Genomic DNA, 21,362 nt, shown 5'->3' on the forward strand with positions numbered 1-21,362 from the left:
TAATCTGAAAACCAGATAACAAAGTTGTTAAGGCTCAGTATATAGTTTTGAAGTTTCAGGAGTTTCTCTGATAATAAAAAGTACACAAGTTCAAGAAAAGGACTTTGAAACATCTATTTTGGCTACAGAATATCCTCTTCTGCTGACTTTGTCACTCACTACTGCATTCTGAATAAATAAGGTTACTGGCTGTTGTCCAAATGGGTGAAGGCTATGCATCTGTTTGGGAGCACATATACAGGTCTTCACCACTTACAGTCTTTGAACTACTGATATACTCAGGAAAAGTCTTTTCATTTTTTTACTGGACCAGTATTTCTAACAATATCTATTTTTTTGTTACAAAGAAGTTATAAAACCTATTCCTAATATTTTTGTACAGATACCTTACTATCTAATTACATTCATAGTACTGATACATACTACAACCCAATAAAAACCACAGACTGATTTATAATTAACTTCCTTAGGTAATAAACAACAATTTACATGTGGTCTCATAACTTACTACTGAGAGAATTAAGTGCATCCTGGGTGATACCACCAGGCAAGGACTCTTTAAAGTTTGTGCCTGGCTTCCTCTGAAGTTCACCCCATGTGCTTTTTTAAAAAATATTATTTATTTATTTATTTATTTGACAGAGAGAGAGAGAGATACAGCAAGAGAGGGAACACAAGCAGGGAAGTAGGAGAGAAAGAAGCAGGCTTCCTGTCCAGCAGGGAGACCGATGTGAGACTTGATCCCAGGATCCTGGGGTCCTGACCTGAGCCGAAGACAGACGCTTAACAACTGAGCCATCCAGTTTCCCTCTCTATTATCTTCTTATAATGATATAATAATGCAAAGTCATCAGGATGACTATACGCTGAGTCCTTTGTATCCTTTCAGCAAATCAAGCCTGGGGGTGGTCTTAGAGGTCCTCAGACACAATCTCACAATTATATAATTAGTATCAAATATTCATATAAAATAATAAGTTATAAAAAACAAGTAGTATTTGTTTAGTACAGAAGCATTTACTATTTTAAGTATGAAATTGCTGTCTGTCTCCTTAAATGGACATTTACCTCAAGTATTTAAAATAAATAGCATAAGGGGCGCCTGGGTGGCTCAGTGGGTTAAAGTCTCTGCCTTCAGCTCAGGTCATGATCCCAGGGTCCTGGGATCAAGCCCCGCATCAGGCTCTCTGCTCAGCAGGGAGCCTGCTTCCTCCTCTCTCTCTCTCTCTCTGCCTGCCTCTTTACCTACTTGTGATCTCTGTCAAATAAATAAATAAAATCTTTAAATAAATAAATAAATAAATAAAACAGTATAATACAAAAATAAACATTTCTCCTCAGATAAGTGAATATAAAATAATCTATATTGGTAAGAACCACAGCCTTTGCACCTACCATTTACTGTGTCTCTACTACATTCTATTATTACTATTTTTAAAAGAATTTATTTTAAGGGCACCTGGGTGGCTCAGTGGGTTAAAGCCTCTGCCTATGGTTAAGGTCATGATCCCAGGGTCCTGGGATCCAGCCCCACATGGGGCTCTCTGCTCAGTGGGGCGCCTTCTTCCCTTCTTCTCTCTCTCTCTGCCTGCCTCTCTGCCTACTTGTGATCTCTCTGTCTCTCCGTCAAATAAAAAAAAAAGATTTTATTTTAGAGGCCCCTGGGTGGCTCAGTTGTTTAAGCATCCAACTGCTGATTTTGGCTCAGGATATGATCCAAGCCAAGTCCAACTCTTGATTTCAGCTCAGGTCATGATAGAAACCTTATGAGATTGAGCCCCACATGCCGCTCTGTGCTCATCAGAGAGTTGGCTTGAGAGTCTCTCTCTTTTCCCTGCTCTGAAACCCCCCATCCCATGCATTCTCTCTCTTTCTCTCTCAAATAATTAAATTGTTCACGAGCCTGAGATCAAGAGTTCGCACACTCCACCAACAGAACCATCCAGGCCCCTGTGCTAATACCGTTCTGAGTGCTTTATGCCAGCTATCTAATTCTCATAAAAACCTTTCAGGGACAAACACAGATGTACCCCCTCCCCTCTGTTATGTAGGTAAGATACAGAAGCTCAAAGGAGCTACTACCTAAGTTGCTCTAAGGCCAAAGAGGGTAGTAAAGACAGCAATGGGATTCAAACTTGGGATTTTTCTTTTCTTTTCTTTTGAAGAATTCTTTTTTTTTTTTTTTAAAGATTTTATTTATTTGACAGAGAGAAAGAGTATAAGTAGGCAGAGTGGCAGAGCAGCAGGTAGAGGAGGAGGGAGAAGCAGGCTCTCCACCGAGTAGGGAGCCCAAGGCAGGGCTCAATCCCAGGACCCTGGGATCATGACCTGAGCCAAAGGCAGCCACTTAACCAACTGAACCACCCAGGTGCCGCCAAAGCTTAGGTTTTTCTGACTCCAGAGCCTTTGTATTTCCACTACAACTCCAAGGCAATACAACATAAGAGACTAAAAAAGTGAACAGCTACTTGAATTTCTCCCTGAAACAACAGAATATGCAAACAAAGAGAAATTTAACTGTTTCAGTAACAAAACCATTTACAATGCAGCTTTGATTTAAAAAAAAAAAAAAATTTACTTTAAGGATGCCAGGGTGGCTCAGTCATTAAGCATCTGCATTCTGCTCAGGTTATGATCCCAGGGTTCTGGAATCCAGCCCCACATCAGACACCCTGCTCTGCGGGAAGCCTACTTCCTTTCCCACACCCACAATCCCCCTACTTGTGTTCCTTCTCTGTCTGTCAAATAAATAAATAAAATCTTTTTTTTTTTAATTGCATTACCAATAAAAAAAATATATTTCCATTAGCTATTTAACTGAAAGAGAATCATAATGAAAACTTACTATAGGGGCGCCTGGGTGGCTCAGTGGGTTAAAGCCTAAGCCTTCTGCTCAGGTCGTGATCCCAGAGTCCTGGGATTGAGCCCTGCATCAGGCTCTCTGTTCAGCGGGGAGCCTGCTTTCTCCTCTCTCTCTGCCTACCTCTCTGTCTACTTGTGATCTCTGTCAAGTAAATAAATAAAATCTTTAAAAAAAAAAAAAGAAAACTTACATTTGTCAGTGAAATGCAAAAAGAGATGCTAAGAAATGCATTAATAACAAAGAAATGCAAAGTTTGAATTAACTTACCATTCTTCTTTTATACTTTCGAGATTATCTACTTCTTTCATTCTCTTGCCTTACTGCAAAAGTAAAAACAAACAAAAGTTAAAGTCCTCAACTGAGTACTTAAAGTAAATTCATTCTTATATATGCATTAATAATCTTTAACATAAACTATTAGGTATCCCCGAAGTAGTATGAAAGGGTCTTAAGAACTTATGTGACCGAACTCAAAGCTGTCATTTCCATCTACAGAGTAAAACAGAAATGAAAAATATATTTTGGGAGTCTAATAATCTTCCAACAAGAAATTTTTTTTTTCCTTTTAGAACTCTTTCTTAAGAATTATGATAAAAATTTCATTCACAAAAGTGAATGAAACATTTTTATTCTCATTCTTACAATTCAAGCAAACTGACAAGACGTACAGTACGTATACAATTCAGTGGTATGAATTACATCCACAAATGTTGTACAATCATTACCACTATCCATTTCCAAGACTCTTTCCACTTACCAAAAAGAAACTCTGTACCCATTAAAAAATAATTCTCTATTCCTCTCTCTTCCCAGGCCTGGTAACCCATATTTTACCTTCTGCCTTCATCAATTTGCCTTGTATTTCACATAAACAGAATTGTACATTTGTCCTTTTGTGTCTGGCTTATTTCACTTAACATAAATTCATTCCTTTTTATGGCTAATATTCCACTATATGTATATACATTTTGTTTACACATTCATCTGGCTTTTTTTTCAAGATTTTATTTATTAGCACTGTGCGCACACGCATGAGCAAGGGGGAGGGGCAGGGAGGAGGAGCAGCAGACTCCCTCTGAGCCGGAGACCAGATGTGGGGCTAGATCCCATGACCCTGGGATTATGACCTGAAAGGAAGGCAGACATTTAACCTACTGAGCCAGCCAGGCACCCCTACACATTCATTTGTTCGTGGACATTTCGACTGTTTACACCTCTGGCTACTGTGAATAATTCTGTATACCCACCAACAATGTACCAGGATTCTAATTTCTCCACATCCTTGCTAATATTATTTTGGTTTTTTGTATGTGTGGTTTTTTTTTTTGTTTTGGGGGGTTTTCTTAAAGCTTTTTATTTATTTATTTATTTATTTGACAGAGAACACAAGTAGGCAGAGAGGCGGGGGTGGGTGGGATGGACCAGGCTCCCCGCTGAGCAGAGAGCCCGATACAGGGCTCGATCCCAGGACTCTGGGATCACAACCTGAGCTGAAGGCAGAGAGGCTTTAACCCACTGAGCCATCATTTTATTAAATAATTATTTTATTTATTAATTATTTTATTAAATAATACCCATCCTAATAAAGTGCATGTCATTGTGACTAGATGTCGAGCATCTTTTTTACATGTACTTATTGGCCATCTGTCTATCTTCTTTGGAGAAAATCTATTCAAGTCCTTTGCCCAATTTTTATGTATTTTGCCTGTTTTTTTTTTTTTTAAGATTTTATTTATTTATTTGAGAGAGAAAGAGAGTGTGAGAGAGAGCATGAGAGGGGAGAAGCATAAGAGGGAGAAGCGACTCCCTATGGAGCTGGGAGCCCGATGCGGGACCTGATGCTGGGACTCCAGGATCATGACCTGAGCCGAAGGCAGAGGCTTAACCCACTGAGCCACCCAGGCACCCCCACTGCCTGTTGTTCTTAAGTTGCATTTTTATTTTTATTTATTTATTTATTTGACAGAGAGAGATCACAGATAGGTAGAGAGGCTGGCAGAGAGAGAGAGAGAGAGAAGCAGACTCCCCGCCGAGCAGAGAGCCCGATGTGGGACTCAATCCCAGGACCCTGAGATCATGACCTGAGCTAAAGGCAGCGGCTTAACCCACTGAGCCACCCAGGCGCCAAGCTGCATTTTTCTTGATTCAGCAAGAACTACCTTCCAGAGTTCTAACTTGGTCCTAACAGTTAACGCATGTTTTTCATGTTTCTGGGGGAACATGAACTTGCAACTGCCTATTTTCCCATTCTGCAGTGACCCTCAATATAAATTTTTTTTTAAAAGATTTTATTTATTTATTTGACAGAGAGATCACAAGTAGGTAGAGAGGCAGGCAGAGAGAGACAGGCAAGCAGGCTCCCCGCTGAGCAAAAAGCCCTATGCAGGGCTCAATCCCAGGACCCCAAGACCATAACCTGAGCTGAAGGCAGAGGCTTAACCCACCGAGCCACCAGGTGCCCCCACAATATAAATTGTTTTAGAAGATTTTATTTATTTGAGAGAGAGCATGACAGAATGAGCAGTGGGGAGAAAAAGACGTGGGCTGAGCAGGGACCCCAATGTGCCCAACGTGGGGCTCAATCCCAGCATCCTGGAATCATGCATGACCTAAGCCTAAAGCAGGCGCTTAACCAACTAGCCACCCAGGCAGCCCCTCAACTTTAATTTCAAAATTTTATATTTAGATATATTTGGAACTTAATCTTAGTTACAGGGACTCCACATGACTGTTAAGTTTACTTAATAGTCCATCTTTTCCTTATTTATTACCTTTTTTTTTTTTAGAGATCTAAGAGTAAACTCATGGGTTTTTTAGTCAATGAGTTTTTTTTTTTTTTTAAGATTTTATTTATTTATTTGACAGACAGAGATCACAAGTAGGCAGAGAGGCAGGCAGAGAGAGAGGAGCCTCTGCAGGCTCCCTGCAGAGCAGAGAGTCCGATGCAGGATTCTATCCCAGGACCTGGGATCATGACCTGAGCGAAGGCAGAGGCTTTAACCCACTTAGTCACCCAGGCGCCCCTAGTCAATGAGTTATAACTCACTAATATCACCATTTATTTCAATGTTCCATTTCCCAGATTTGTCCAGTGGGGATCCCTTCAGTGCGATGTCCTTCTGATACGTATTTATCATCCTATAAGCATCTTCTTAATTTCTGGAGCAAGAATATGCTCTAGGATCATTTGTTCTTTCTCTGCCTCAGCCTTGGAAACAGACTTACCTCTAAGGAGCCATGGTTACTTTTTTCTTTTTTTTAAAGATTTACTTATTTGACACAGAGAAAGAGTACAAGCAGGGGGAGCCACAGGCAGAGGGAGAAGGAAAAGGAGGCTGCCACAGGGCTCAATCCCAGGACTCCTGGGATCTTGACCTGAGCTAAAGGCAGATGCTTAACTGACTGAGCCACACAGGCGCCGCCCCCGCCCCCCTCCTTTTTTTTTTACTGTATTTAGAAATCAAGATCTGGGTGTTTGGCATGTATGTTTTTTCTACTGTGTGTTGTTTCCAGGACCTCTCAGTGGACAGATGGCTTGGACTACCTTAAACATTGATTTGTTTGCTTAGTTCTCACAATATTTTATTATAAAGGCAAAACACTAATATGGAAAGTTTGGGAAAAGAGAGAAAATAATCCATACTTTTATTACCCCTAAACTTTTGCTTCTTCCTCTCCATTTTTCATACACATTCAAATGAACTGCTAGTATATGAATGATTTTTGTTTATTTTTCATATCTATGCTGTCTTTTTCCATTCGGCTATATAAACTACTTCATAACTATTTTTAAAGGACACAAATTATCCCATTAGCCAGCTATACCATGACTACTGGGAATTTAGTTTGCTTTCAATTTTTCCTAACAAATAATAGCTACGGTGGATAAATTCTGTATATACGGCTTACTTTTTTGTTCCTTTAAATTCCCAAAAATGTGGAAAATCAGTGTGAAGACTATATGAGTATTTCTACAACATGTTAGTGTACCTTTATTTAAAAATGTAAGCATGTTTGAATAGAAGACAAATCTGCAAAATAATACCCACCAGACCCATCCTAAAGCCATGAGAAAGAGAAAATGGCCACAAGAAGCAATCCACTGCTACCATGTAAAAAGCTCTCTCTCAAAAAAAGAAAAAGTCTCCAATGTATCTGGAGGTACTTAATCTGGTAACTAAGGATCTAGTGCAGCAGCCTTTCACCAGATAGAAAAATCCGTCTGAATGATCTCAGGGCCCGCTAATGGAGCTGGGCCAAAAACCATTGCAATTTGTGTTGAGCACTAATTCCCCACTTAGCCTTTGTTTTGTTAAGAATTAATGAAGGATAGTGGGCTCTGCTCTGGAAAATATCCCCTAAAGTTGTTTTAGACACCTCTAGCTTTAATTATGAATTGAATATAAATTGATAGCAGATTTATTTCTTAACCTTTTCATGAGAAAATTGTGAAGAACTCTGAAAGACAAGGGGAAACAGAAAGGCGAGGAAAAAGGAGGAAATGCAAAGGGGCTGAGGAGTGAGTGTGGAATACCAAGCGAGGAGGGACAGCACCATCAATGGCATTCCAGACTCTCGGCCTTGTAGCTCGAGGGTAGGGTAGGAGTCACTAGAGCCACAGCACCCAAGACTATGGCATCCAACAACTAAGGCAAACTGGATGTCTCTACTCTATCGAGTGTTTCTATTTCTAAAAGACTTTTTTTCCTTCCAGGAATGCTTTTCAAATTATTCTCTAAACTTAAAAATGCAAAGAGACCATTTCATTCAAAGAATCTTGCTCAATATTAATTTTATGGAAGGCATCTGATTAGGCATTAGATTTACCAAGTAATAAATCAGAGAAGAAGATTTTTTGTATCAATAATTTATACAGATTATAAAATTCATAGATTAGATTATATGTAAACTATATGCTTTAAAAATGCAGCCATTAGGGGCGCCTGGGTGGCTCGGTGGGTTAATAAGCCCCTGCCTTCAGCTCAGGTCATGATCTCAGGGTCCTGGGATGGAGCCCCACATCAGGCTCTCTGCTCAGCAAAGAGCTCTCTGCCTGCCTCTCTGCCTAGTTGTGATCTCTCTCTCTCTCTGTTAAATAAATAAGTAAAATCTTTAAAAAATATATATTTTTAAATGCAGCCATTAAAAATGATTGTTAAATACAAGACACAGTATTATCAATGTTCTTTCAAGTTTACAATGTTTATTACATTTATTGGATAAATACAAGCCCCATCTTTGAACTGGGGATGGACCTGAGGTCTAAAGGAAAAGAAAAAGAAAATAGTGTATATTTTTACTTATTTTTACTTATCTTTCATTATGTTATAGTCACAAACTACTAATGAATTGTTTTTACTTGTTTTATGACACCAACAGAGAACGAAGATGACCTTAGAGTCAAACCAACTTGTAATGGAATTCTGACTACATCATTTTTGAGCTGGGTGACTTTGTTGTTATTCACCTCTCTAACCCTAAACCTGTAACATGGAGATGATTTTCATCCTCATAAGGTTGTTTTGAGGACTCAAATAAATACTAAGAATACAATAATGTTTGCTCCTTTCTCTTTTCCTGTTACTTCTTTACTTATTGTAAAGAAAACATATGAGCTAAAACCATTAAGAGAGGGGCGCCTGGGTGGCTCAGTGGGTTAAAGCCTCTGCCTTCGGCTTGGATCCTGATGCCAGCGTCCTGGGATTGAGCCCCGCATGGAGTCCCGCATCTGCTCTCTGCTCAGCAGGGAGCCTGCTTCCCTTCCTCTCTCTCTGCATGCCTCTCTGTCTACTTGTAATCTCTGTCAAATATATAAAATCTTTTAAAAAAATAAACAAATAAATAAAAATAAAACCATTAAGAGGATATGAGAAAGTAAGGGGGGGGCCAAACATAAGAAAGCTAAAATGGTTATCTATCCTAATAGCAATATTTAAGGCAATGTTCAAAAATAACTCCAACTGTACACGTTGTTTAGAAATATGATTGTGGGACGCCCGGGTGGCTCAGTTGGTTAAGCGGCTGCCTTCGGCCCAGGTCGTGATCCCAGCATCCTGGGATCGAGTCCCACATTAGGCTCCTTGCTCAGCGTGTTCACTCTGACAAATAAATAAAATCTTTAAAAAATATATATATGATTTTAAGTAACAGAAAAAACAGCTATGAGTTCAAAGCCGTTGTACTTAGCGAAAGGGAATGGGAGCATTTTTAGTTTTCTAACACTACTATCTTTTAAAATATATGTATATGTTATTCTATTTTTTTTTAAGATTTTATTTATTTATTTGTCAGAGTGAGCACAGGCAGAGTGGCAGGCAGAGGCAGATGGAGAAGCAGGCTCCCACTGAGCAAGGAGCCCGATGTGGGACTCAATCCCAGGACGCTGGGATCATGACCCAAGCCGAAGGCAGTGGCTCAACCAACTGAGCCACCCAGGCGTCCCTATATTATTCTAATTTTTTAAAACTGCAAAGCAAAATCAAATTAAAAACATATTCAGAAAAGCAGAATTTCATGTCCACTAATTTTTTTCTCCTAAGACTTTGTCCTTCAAATTTCATATTTCTAAACCTTTATTTAATTGCTTCCCTTTAAAATTCTTCCCTTTCAAACATACACAAAATAGAGAAAAATATAAACAGCCATCTCAACCAGTCAGATGTCAGGGAAGTTTTCATTTTGACTTACTTACTTTTTTTTTTTAAAGAAATAAAGCATTATGAAATGCCTGGGTGGCTGCTGGTTGGGTGTCAGACCTGATTTTGGCTTGGGTCATGGTCTCAGGGCTGTGGGATGGAGTCTCACATAGGGCTCCGGGTTCAGTGCAAGTCTGCTTGTTCTTCTCCCTCTGCTCCTCCCACTGCTCCAGCATGCTCAGTCTCTCTCAAATAAATAAATAAAATCTTTTTTAAAAAGGGCATTACAGAATTGAAAACTAATTCAGGTAAAAATATTTAATAAATGGTATGTCTTTAAAAAAATGGTAGGTCTTAAATATGTGCATTTTATTGCATATTAATTATACATTAAAAGCATTAAAAATGTGTATTTATTCAGCACCTACTATATACCAGGTATGATTCTAGGTGCTTGGGATACATACAGAACCAAGTAGACAAAGATTCCAACCGTTGAGGACATTATATCCTGGTGGGTACTGTTTCTAACATTATTTTCAACTACTCTAACATAATCCCTTAGTTTAGATATGATCTTTACTGTGTCATAAACATAACATGTTTATAACACTTCTTTGTTCATAATGTAACCAGCCTTCTGGGTATTCAAATCCTAATTATCCTTCAAGTCCCACAACTATCATAAAGGTAAAATATTAAATCAATATTAATATTCTTCTCCTAAATCGTAGTTTTTGGTATTTAAATCATATTTTCTGAGGCTGTTTACTGTTGTCTCTTTTACCTTTTTTAGCTGGATCTAAGATCCTTGAGGACATGTATTATGACTTACTCATTTCCTGTTTTTTCCACACTGCCTTGCCAAGTGCAAAACCAAGAGGAGCCATCCCTGAAGTATTTCGCTATGTTTCCCTTTAACAGGTTATTGTTTTCCAGCAAATCGCTAATATCTTTCATTATGTTATAGTCACAAACTACTAATGAATTGTTTTTACTTGTTTTATGACACCAACAGAGAACGAAGATGACCTTAGAGTCAAACTAACTTGTAATGGAATTCTGACTACATCATTTTTGAGCTGGGTGACTGTTGTTATTCACCTCTCTAACCCTAAACCTGTAACATGGAGATGATTTTCATCCTCATAAGGTTGTTTTGAGGACTCAAATAAATACTAAGAATACAATAATGTTTGCTCCTTTCTCTTTTCCTGTTACTCTGTCATAATCTGTTACAAGGATCAGTTAAGAAACATCTTCAGGCTTACACTAAAGTTTTAATTTCGACACAGCTTTGAACTTTTAGTTTAGGGGTTTGTTTTTATTCTTTTATTTGACAGAGAGAGAGACCACAAGGAGGAAGGAGAGGATGTGGCGGGGAGGGAAAGCAGGCCTCCTGCTGAGCAGAGAGCCTGAGACAGGGCTCCATCCCCAGACCCTGAGATCATGACCTCAGCAGAAGGCAGAAACCCACTGAGCCACCCAGGCGCTCCCAGGGGTTTGTTTTTGTTTTTTGAAGCACTTACTTTAAACCATGTTAAGTTTATTTTTTATTATTATTTTTTAACTTAAATTCAATTAATTAACATATAACAGATTACTGATTCAGAGGTAGGTAGAGCTCAATGATTCATCAGTCTTATATAATACCCAGTGCTCATTATATCACACGCCCTCCTTAATGTCCATCACCCAGTTACCCCATCCCCCCACCCATCTCCCCTCCAGCAGCCCTCAGTTTGTTTCCCATGATTAAGAGTCTCTTATGGTGGGGCACTTGGGTGGCTGGGCTGATCTTGATCCTGGGATGGAGCCCCACATCCGGCTCTCTACTAGGAAGAGAATCTAGGAAGGGATTCTGTGCTAGGAAGGGAATCTGCCTCTCCCTCTCCCTCTGCGTGCCACTCACTCACCCTCTCTGTGTCAAATAAAAAAAAAAATAAAATCTTTAGTAAAAAAAAGTCTCTTATGGTTTTTCTCCTTCTCTGATTTCATCTTATTTTATTTTTTCCTCTCTTCCCCTAGGATCCTGTTTTGTTTTTTAAATTCCACCTACCAGTGAGGTCATGGGATAATTGCCTTTCTCTGATTTACTTTGATCTTTTAGTTTTGATTTCACTAATTAAACCTTTTAAAACCTTTATCTATTTACTGAACCTCTATGTGCAAGGCACTGGTTTAGAATTAATGAAAGAAGGGTAAATAGGACAGATACAGTCGCCTAGGGAGTTTACAAACTAACAAGAAAAATATACTAAATTAATAAATATACTGAGTAAATATACTGAATTAGCAAATGGCATAGAATTACAAAGTAAGGGCGCCTGGGTGGCTCAGTGGGTTAAGCCGCTGCCTTGGGCTCAGGTCATGATCTCAGAGTCGTGGGATTGAGTCCTGCATTGGGCTCTCTGCTCAGCGAGGAGCCTGCTTCCTCCTCTCTCTCTGCCTGCCTCTCTGTCTACTTGTGATCTCTCTCGGTCAAATAAATAAATAAAATTGTTAAAAAAAAAAATTACAAAGTAAAAACCAACTCTAAGATGGACCTAAAGTCATTATTTAAAGAGTCATCAGAGGTGCCCAGGTGGCTCAGTGAGTTAAGCCTCTGCTTTCAGCTCAGGTCATAATCTCAGGGTCCTAGGATCCAGCCTGTATCAGGTTCTCTGTTCAGCGGGGAGCCTGCTTCTCCCCCTCACTCTGCCTGCCTCTCTGCCTACTTGTAATCTGTCAAATAAATAAATAAAATCTTTAAAAAAAAAAAAAGGTCATCATTATTTTAGGTTATTTATCATAAATGAGTAATATGCAATAAACCATGTAAAATCTATTTGTGTCAGCTGAGTCAACTACAGTCATCACAGTCATGTGACACAAATGAACCTAAGTCACGCGCTGTACTACAGAGAATATAAAAAGCCATCTGACAAATGTCTGTCACCAGCATGAAGCTTGGTATTAGAAGAGACAGATGAGTAGAATTTCCTTCATTTCACTTCAGTTTCCTTCCAATTAGTACCACTACCATCTTATATTTTTATTGTGTATCACAGTTTACCAAACACCTTCCCAATTATTATCCCACTTACTCCCAACAACTGCAGTGATAAAATCAGTCAGGAGAGACTAGACTGAGCTTTCTGGAACATATCCATTGGGAAAAAAATCCAGTCAAAATAGATTCAGACTGGTAAGAATGTATACATTAGAATTCAAGCAGAAAAAATCTGCATATTACCAATTGTACTTATTTTTGTAAACACACATGACAGACTGCATTTTTTTTTTAAGATTAGAGTATATAAAGATATACCATGGAGTATGCTATCTTTGTGTAGAAGTTGAAGTTTCTCCTTAAGGATAAAGCCATTCCTGGCATTAAACACAGCACAAAGGAACTCACGGATCACATTTCCAATGTGGAGTCCTTTTCACCTACACTTATGGAATGGGGGAGTGCCTCCAAGAGCAAACAAATCACAGTAGCATCAAAATCAAACACTTCAAAAGATACTTTGTGTATTTAAAGAATTCTAGTTTACTGTTAAATAATAAATGAAAAATTTTGGAAAGTTTCAGCTTATCTTTGTTGCCATCAGAATAACTGAAAATACTTTCTTGTCTTCTAGAAAAACTGTTAATGAGAAAGTTAAATACCCCTAAGGACCAAAGTGTTAAGTGACAAGAGTAACTGGGGAAAGGGGCACTTGAGCAGAGTCTGTCAAAGTCTCTAAGGCAGCCATCCTTTGACACCAAGACATTTTCATTCCAGGGCTCCACTCTGAAGTGTTATCTACCTTGCAAAACTGAGAACAAACACAAATTCCCTTAGAAAACTCGCCAGAGGGGCGACTGGGTGGCTCAGTGGGTTAAAGCCTCTGCCTTCGGCTTGTGTCATGATCCCAGGGTCCTAGGATCGAGCCCCACATCGGGCTCTCTGCTCAGCAGGAAACCTGCTTCCTCCTCTCTCTGCCTGCTTCTCTGCCTACCTGTGATCTCTGTCAAATAAATAAATAAAATCTTAAAAAAAAGAAAACTTGCCACAATTTCTCTGAAAGACTAAACATAAAATTATTAGCAGAGTGAGGAGAGATCAACTATGTTCCCTTAGAATATTGCTCTCTCTACACAGCCACAACTCTTGGCCCAAATATGATCTCTTGGTGGTTTCCTCACTCCATTCTTGCCCCCACCTCAAGGCAGTTTCTACACAGGAGTCAGGATGCCCTTTTCAAAAAGATAAACAAATAAATAAACTATCTCCAACAGGGGATTTGAGATCAAGAGTCTCATACTCTACCACTAGGCCAGCCAGATGTGACTTTTTTGAATAAGACACAAATTTGAGGGTTCCCTGCTCAGCGGGTAGCCTGCTTCTCCCTTTCCCTCTGCCCCTCTGCCTGCTTGTGCTCTCTGTCAAATAAATAAATAAAATGTTAAAAAAATAATAATAATAACAAATTTGATGGAAACTTCCCGGCTTAAAACTTTCAATGACCATTCACTGCTCTTCAAGTAAGGTCCAAATATTCTGGGTTAATATTATAGAGAAGTTCACTGTACTGTTAGCTCATCACATTTGAATAGTGTGAAAATTTCACCATAAAGCTTTAAGGTAAAGGAAAAAAAAAGTCAGTCCCAAATTCTTAACACTGCTTAAAAGACCTGGCATTATCTCTCATGCCCTCTTTTGCATTCCACACTAAATTCCACTTGCTTTGACCTTTCAGTTCCTTAAATTTCCCTAACCTTCCTCTGGGGAACCTATTTCCTTCGCCCAGACCTTTCTTCCCTCCTTTGGGGGGCCACCTTTCACCAATTCCTATTTACCCATAACATCTTAGTTGGAAGATTACTTTCCTAAGAAAACTTTAACTGATTTCCCAAGCTGGTTATCCCCTTTTTACTGTTCTCACAATATACTATATTCTTCCTTTTTAAGCTTCTGTCTAGGTTTACTGGCATTTACAGTGGAGCCTTGAATAATACAGGTTTGAAATGCACCAAGTCTACTTTATGTGAAGATTTTCTTCTACAAATACAGTTATCTCTAAATAGTGCATTTATAAATGTACTATCTATAAGCATAGCATATTATAAATGTCCTACATATAGTACATTGTAAATGTATTTTCTCTTATGATGATTTTCTCCATAATATTTTCTTTCCTCTAGCTTACTTTATTATTAAGCACACAGCAGAATACATATAACATACAAAATACGTGTTAACTGGCTTTAAGGCTTTCAGTCAATACCAGGCTATAAGTAGTTAAGTTTTGGGGGACTCAGAATTCATACACAGATTCTCCAACTGTGTGGGGGCTGGCACCCCTAACACTGCCACCCACTCACACTGCTCAAGGGTCAAATGATGAGATTTGTGTTAAAAAAAAAAAAAAAAATTTACAAGAGTCACCATGTTGTCATGGCCACTCACCAAACAGTAGGTACTAAAAGAAATTTGAATAAATTAAGTAATTAACATTAAGCACTGAGTAACTTAAGTATGCGTGTGTACACCACAGTGCAAGGCTAAGAGTCAGTACCCAACAAGTAGGAGTTTCTGTTAATACTGCATTCGGCCTCGTATCATTACTACTTGCTTGCTTAATTAATCACTCTCTCCATCCTGCACACCATCCTGCACAACATCTCGTTTTTGGACGCCATCAGCGCCTAGCACTAACCTCATTGATATAAATAGATGCTCAAATATTCACCGAATTTAACTGCCTTTAAAATCAATACGCCTTCCGGCATATTTACACACCAGACGTAACATCAACTTTTAAGGCGTCTTCCCCCTTTAAAAACTAAACCGTAATTTAAAAACACGTGAAACACTCCCCAAACACACCTGAGCCATGACTTTGAAATACGGAGGCCGATTTTCACGTCGTTCATACAATGTCATACTTTACAGTTCCACACGGACATCCATAAAGACTGTCCGATTCCTATCCTTATTTTCCGTGATCTCAAGTGATGTATGGAAGCAGCCAGGCTGGACAACACCCTAACGTTCCTTACCGCTAACGAGACACTGCGAGTATAAAGGCGCACACACACACACACAAAAATGAAACAGGGAAAGACGCAAACTCGAAACCTACGAAGAGACTGTCGGGGGAGACTCGGTGGTGAAGCGACCCGAGAAACGGCCACCCCAAACAGACGTGCCTGGTACTTCTGCACCGTGCTCCTGCAGCGCACGCCTTTGGAAACCGGGGCATCTTAAGTGCGCCTAACTCGAAGTTTCCAACACCCCCCCCACCCCAACCCCGAACGGAAAGCCCTAGACGGTGCCGGCTCGGAGGTCGCCACCACGCAGGAAGCGAGCACAGGACGCAGGCCGGAGACGCGGCTCACCTGAACTGGCCAGGAGTCTCGCCCCAGCCGCCGCCTCCAGCGTCAACGAAACCGCCCGGACCCCGGGCTCACCGATACCGAGCGCTGCGGCTCCGCACGACCCAACGACACCCTAACCCGGGACAGCGCCCCGCCTGGGAAAAAACGCCCGCCCGCGGCCGGCGGGGAGCGGACGTCCCAGCCCCTCACCCCGCCGAACGCGGCGCGGCCCCAGCGCACTCACCTCTGGGCGCGGCCGCTGGAGGGGGCCGCGCCGCGCTGTCGCCTTGCGGCCTGGTCCTCGGTTCGCTCCGGGGCCGCGGGCGCCACCGCCGCTGCCGGGCCGGAGCCCCTCAGACTGGGAGCGCCGCCGCCCCCAGACCCGCGGAGGCTCGCGGGCCGCGCCGCTGGGACCCGGCCCGCCTCTCCGGGTCTCCGCCGCCGGGCGCCGAGCGCGCGCCGGGCAGGCTCCGCGCAGGCCCGGGAGCGCGCGCGGTGGGTGGGGGGGCGGGGCCGGTTGGCTTCGCCGCCGCGGTCGCCTCCTCAGCCCTTAGCTGACGCGCGGTAATGGCGGCAGTCTCCTGCCTGCAGCCGGCGGTGTCGCTGGCCGCCTTCTCACCCGGCCCCGAAAATGCTGGGAGCGAGGTGTGGGCTCAAAGAATAGCCCAGCGTCTACTTACCTCTGTACCTCCGCAGCCTGCGATTGAGTCCGCGGAGAGATGTCCCTGCATTGTGACAACGTAGAACTTAACCCGAGCCCTGTGATTCTGGAAAGCGACGTTGAAAGAAATCCCCCCACCCTTTTGTGCTCCCGAAAGGATTTACTGCAAGGAACCACCCTTCCCGGTGTAACTCAGATATGACTCACCCCTTGTTTTTAACCTATGACAGGTCAGACGTAGACCGTCCAAATTCCCTTCGTTTTTGCCTCGTAAATGGTCAGGTGAACAGATTGCACTCACTGACCAATCTGGACGAAATACGGGCTCCCCTGACTTGACCAAACTTTAGTTAAGCTGCTCTCCTTCCACCAGGCCCCTAAACTTTGACCCACTCTCAGCCTGAGCGGGTCTGCAACCCCTTGTCATCCACCACTCCTGAAATTTCGGGGGAAATTTCACCTCCCTGCAAAACGCTAATGGGCAGTGCGATCGTGGCCACCTCTACCCGCCCCTCCCACTTCCCCACACCCAGTTCCTTCGAGGCTTTGTTCACTTATCCCGATGGAAGAAAAGCCCCCCCCCCTTTTTTTTGGCGTGACCTTGGAGACAGTTGCAGATCCCCTGGTCAGAGTTCCCCTGGAGGCATAGTGACCCCTCACCCTCCACACCCCGTTGGAATAGTCTTTTTCCCTCTCCTATCTCCTGATGCTAACGACGTCTAGGTACCCCACATAACTAGAATCATACAGTATTTGTCCTTTTGTGTCTGCCCTTACTTCACTTGGCGTTGTATTTTCAAGGTTCGTCCATGTTATAGCAAGTACCACAATGTATCCTCCTTTATGCTGAAAAATACTCCGTTGTTGTATATACCACCTTTTATTTATCCACTCACCTGCTGATGGACATTTGGATTGTTTCCACCTTTTGGCTGTTGTGAACGGTGGAACTATGAACATCTGTATACAAGTATCTGATTAAGTCTCTTGCTTTCAGTTATTTTGTATCTAGATGCAGAATTACTGGACCATATGGCATATATTTAACTTTCTGAGGAGCTGCCAAACTGATTTCTACAATGAGTACGGCATTTTAATATTACCTGCAGCAGTGCATAAGCATTCAGGTTTCTCCATACCCCTGACAGCACTCATTATTTTCCATGGTTTTGCTGTTTTTATAATAGCCATCCTAATGGACGTGAAGTGGTTGGTATTCATTGAGGGTTTGATTTTTATTTCCCTAGTCACTAGTGATGCTGAGCATTTTTTTCATGAGCTTTTTTTTTTTTTCTTTTTTAAGATTTTGTTTATTTGGGAGAGGAAGAGAGAGCAGGAGCAGTGGGAGAGGGGCAAAGGGAGAGGGAGAAGCAGACTCCTCACTGAGCAGGGACCCAATGGAGGGGCTAGATCCCAGGATCCTGCAATCATGACCCAAGCGGAAGACAGATTCTTAACTGACTGAGCCACCCAGGCACCCCTTTTTTCATGTACTTATTCATGATTGTATATCTTTGGAAAAGTGTCTAATCGAGTCCTTTGCCCATTTGAGTGTATGTATGTATGTAAATTTTATACCTAACCTGAGGCTCAAACTCATGACCCTAAGATCAAGAATCCCATGCTCTATCAGCTGAGCCAGTGGTCCAGTATTTGCCCATTAAAAAAAAAAAAAAAAAGATTTTATTTATTTATTTGACAGACAGAAGTCACAAGTAGGCAGAGAGGGAGGCAGAGAGAGCAGAGAGCCCGAGGTGGGGCTTCATCCCAGGAGCCTGGGATCGTGACCCAAGCTGAAGGCAGAGGCCCCAACACACTTAGCCACCTAGGCACCCCATATTTGCCTATTTTTAAATAGGATTGTTTTTTGTAATTGAGTTGTAGTTTTGTGGGGTTTGTTTTGTTTTTTTAGTGTCTTCTGGATACTAATTCCTTATCAGAGATGTGTTTTGTATTTTCTCCTATTCTGTGGGTTATTCGTTCATTCTGTTGGTGGTGTACTTTCATATACAAAAGTTTTAAATTTTGATGAGGTTCAATTTATTTATTTTTTCTTTTTTCCCCAATGCTTTTGGAGTCATATCCAAGACATTATTGCCCAAATTCAATGTCATGAAGATTTTCCCATTTTTTTCTAAACATTTTATAGTTTTAGCATTTAGATTAGGTATTTGATGCATTTTGAATTAATTTTTTGTACATGGTATAAAATAAGGGACCAACTTCATTCTTTTGCATGTGTATGTAGTTTTCTCAGAACCATCTTTTTGAAAATACTATCAATCCTTTCCCCATTTAATGGTCTTGGGATAAATACCACTTAGTTATGGTATATATTTCTTTTGACATGCTGCTGGATTTGGTTTGCAAGCATTTTGTTGAGGATTTTTGCATCTATATTCATTTTTTAAAGATTTTATTTATTTATTTGGGGGCACCTGGATAGCTCAGTCATTAAGTGTCTACCTACAGCTCAAGTCATGATCTCAGGGTCCTGGGATCAAGCCCTGTGTCCAGCTCCCTGCTCACTGGGGAGCCTGCTTCTCCCTCTCCCTCTTTCCCTGCTTGTGTTCCCTCTCTGGCTGTTTCTCTCTCTGTCAAAAAAAAAAAAAAATCTAAAAAAAGATTTTAGTTATTTATTTGACAGAGAGAGATACAGTGAGAGAGGGAACACAAGCAGGGGAAGTGGGGGAGGGAGACCCAATGTGGGATTCCACCCCAGGACCCTGGGATCATGACCTGAGCCAAAGACAGACAACGACTGAGCCACCCAGACACCCCTATATTAATTTTTTCTACAAAGAATTTTATTTATTTATTTGATAGAGATGCAGAAAGAGAGAGAGGGAACACAAGCAGAGGGAGTGGGAGAGGGAAACACAGGCCTCCCACCAAGCAGGGAGCCTAATGTGGGGCTCCATCCCAGAACCCTGGGACCATGACTTGAGCTGAAGGCAGACGCTTAACAGCTGAACCAGCCAGGCACCCCTTCATCTATATTCATATTTTTGCTCTGTAGTTCTTTTACTGTGATATCTTTGTCTAGCTTTGGTATCAATATAATGCTGATCTCATAGAATGAGTTAGGAAGTGTTTCCTTCTCTTCTTTTTTTCAGAATATTTTGAGAAAGATTGGTGTCAGTTCTTCTTTAAGTGTTTGGTAAAATTGTTTAGTAGAATCTGTGAAGTCATCTAGCTCTGAGATTTTCCTTGTCGGGAGGTTTTCGATAACTGATTCAATCTCCTACTGTAGATCTGTTCAGTTTCTATTTCTTCTTGAGTCAGTTTTAGTCATTTGTATGTTTCTAGAAATTTGTTTGTTTCATCGAGATTGCTTAATTTGTTGTCATACAATTGTTCATAATATTTTTTTACGATTTTTATTTCTATAAGATTGATAATAATGTCCCCACTTTCATTTATTATTTTTTTGAATATTTTATTTATTTATTTGACAGACAGAGATCACAAGTAGGCAGAGAGGCAGGCAGAGGAGGAGGAAGCAGGCTCCCTGATGGCAGAGAGCCCCATGCTGGGTTTGATCCTAGGACCTTGAGATCATGACCTGAGCTGAAGGCAGAGGCTTAACCCATTGAGCCACCCAGGAGCCCCGTCATTTATGATTTTAATAATTTCTGCTTTCCCCCTTTTTTTCCTTGGTCAGCCTAGCTAAAGTTTTGTCAATTTTGTTACTCTTTTGAAAGGACCAGCTTTCAATTTAATTGATTCTCTCCCTTGTTTTTCTATTCTCTATTTTTTTTTTTAAATCTCCACTTGAATCTCTATTACTTCCTTCCTCCTACTAGCTTTGGGGTTTCGTTTGCTCTTTCTCTAATTCTTTTCTCTGTTATTTTTGGTTTGTTTGTTTTTGGGTGCTGAAACCCAGGATTGAATCTGTTGGCTTTTTCTAGTTGTGAACCAGTATAATCTCCTTAAGGATGCAAACTGAGTGGGGTGCCTGGGTGGCTCAGTGGGTTAAGCCGCTGCCTTCGGCTCAGGTCATGATCTCAGGGTCCTGGAATCAAGCTCCGCATCGGGCTCTCTGCTCAGCAGGGAGCCTGCTTCCTTCTCTCTCTCTCTCTCTGCCTGCCTCTCCACCTACTTGTGATTTCTCTCTGTCAAATAAATAAATAAAATCTTTAAAAAAAAAAAATAAAGAAAAGAAAAATGATAGGTGACCCTCAGGAATCTGCTCCTGATGCTACATCCCCTTTTCCAGTTGGTATCCCTTCCAACCATCCAGTCAAATTACAAATACAGTCATCATCTTTGAGCATTTCCCCTACCTCAGGATGAATATCTAGGCCAGATCTGTCCAATAGAATTTTTTGAGGTGATAAAATGGTTTCTGCACTGTCTAATACGTTAGCTACTGACAACATTTTGCTACTGAATACTTGAAATTTAGGTAGTATATCTGAGGGACTGGATTTTTAGTTTTTTTAATATTTCATTAATTTATTTGACAGACAGAGTAAGATCACAAGTAGGCAGAGAGGCAAGCAGAGAGAGAAGGAGAAGCAGACTCCCTGCTGAGCAGAGAGCCTGATGCGGGGCTCAATCCCAGGACCCTGAAATCATGACCTGAGCCAAAGGCAGAGGCCTAACCCACTGAGCCACCAGGCGCCCCTGGATTTTTAGTTTTTAATTTAAATTTAAATAGCCATATGTGGCTAGTAGTTATCATATTGGACAGTACAGAATTCTAATGTCACCAATTCTGATTTTGTCCCATGATTTAGTATTTATTCAAAGTGTCTTGCCTTTTTTTTTTTTTAGATTTTATTTATTTATTTGACAGTGAGAGAGGGAACACAAGTGGGGGTAGTGGGAGAGGGAGAAGCAGGCCTCCTAC

The 21,362-nt window shown here is 41.0% G+C and overlaps 1 protein-coding gene across 4 annotated transcripts in view; it reads right to left on the reverse strand.

Moving 5' to 3' along the window:
* Positions 1–16,664, reverse strand: part of UBXN2A (UBX domain protein 2A) — a 53,193-nt gene extending 36,529 nt beyond the window's left edge. Inside the window, exons 1-2 of one of the 4 annotated variants that reach the window (XM_004745892.3) lie at positions 16,527–16,664; positions 3,131–3,183 (exon numbers count right to left, since the gene is read on the reverse strand). In XM_004745892.3, the coding sequence (XP_004745949.1) occupies positions 3,131–3,171 (41 nt within the window). In that variant the 5' untranslated portion in view covers positions 3,172–3,183; positions 16,527–16,664. Of the gene's footprint in view, positions 1–3,130; positions 3,184–15,355; positions 15,707–15,867; positions 16,055–16,090; positions 16,301–16,526 lie in introns of those variants that run through there. The other 3 variants (XM_045079320.1, XM_004745894.3, XM_045079321.1) reach the window with 3 other exon arrangements.
* Between the last annotated feature and the right edge of the window lie 4,698 nt (positions 16,665–21,362).

The sequence above is a fragment of the Mustela putorius genome, unplaced genomic scaffold (genome assembly GCF_011764305.1).
Source record: "Mustela putorius furo isolate JIRA1106 unplaced genomic scaffold, ASM1176430v1.1 tig00000281_pilon_pilon_pilon, whole genome shotgun sequence".
NCBI classification, from domain to species: Eukaryota; Metazoa; Chordata; class Mammalia; order Carnivora; family Mustelidae; genus Mustela; species Mustela putorius.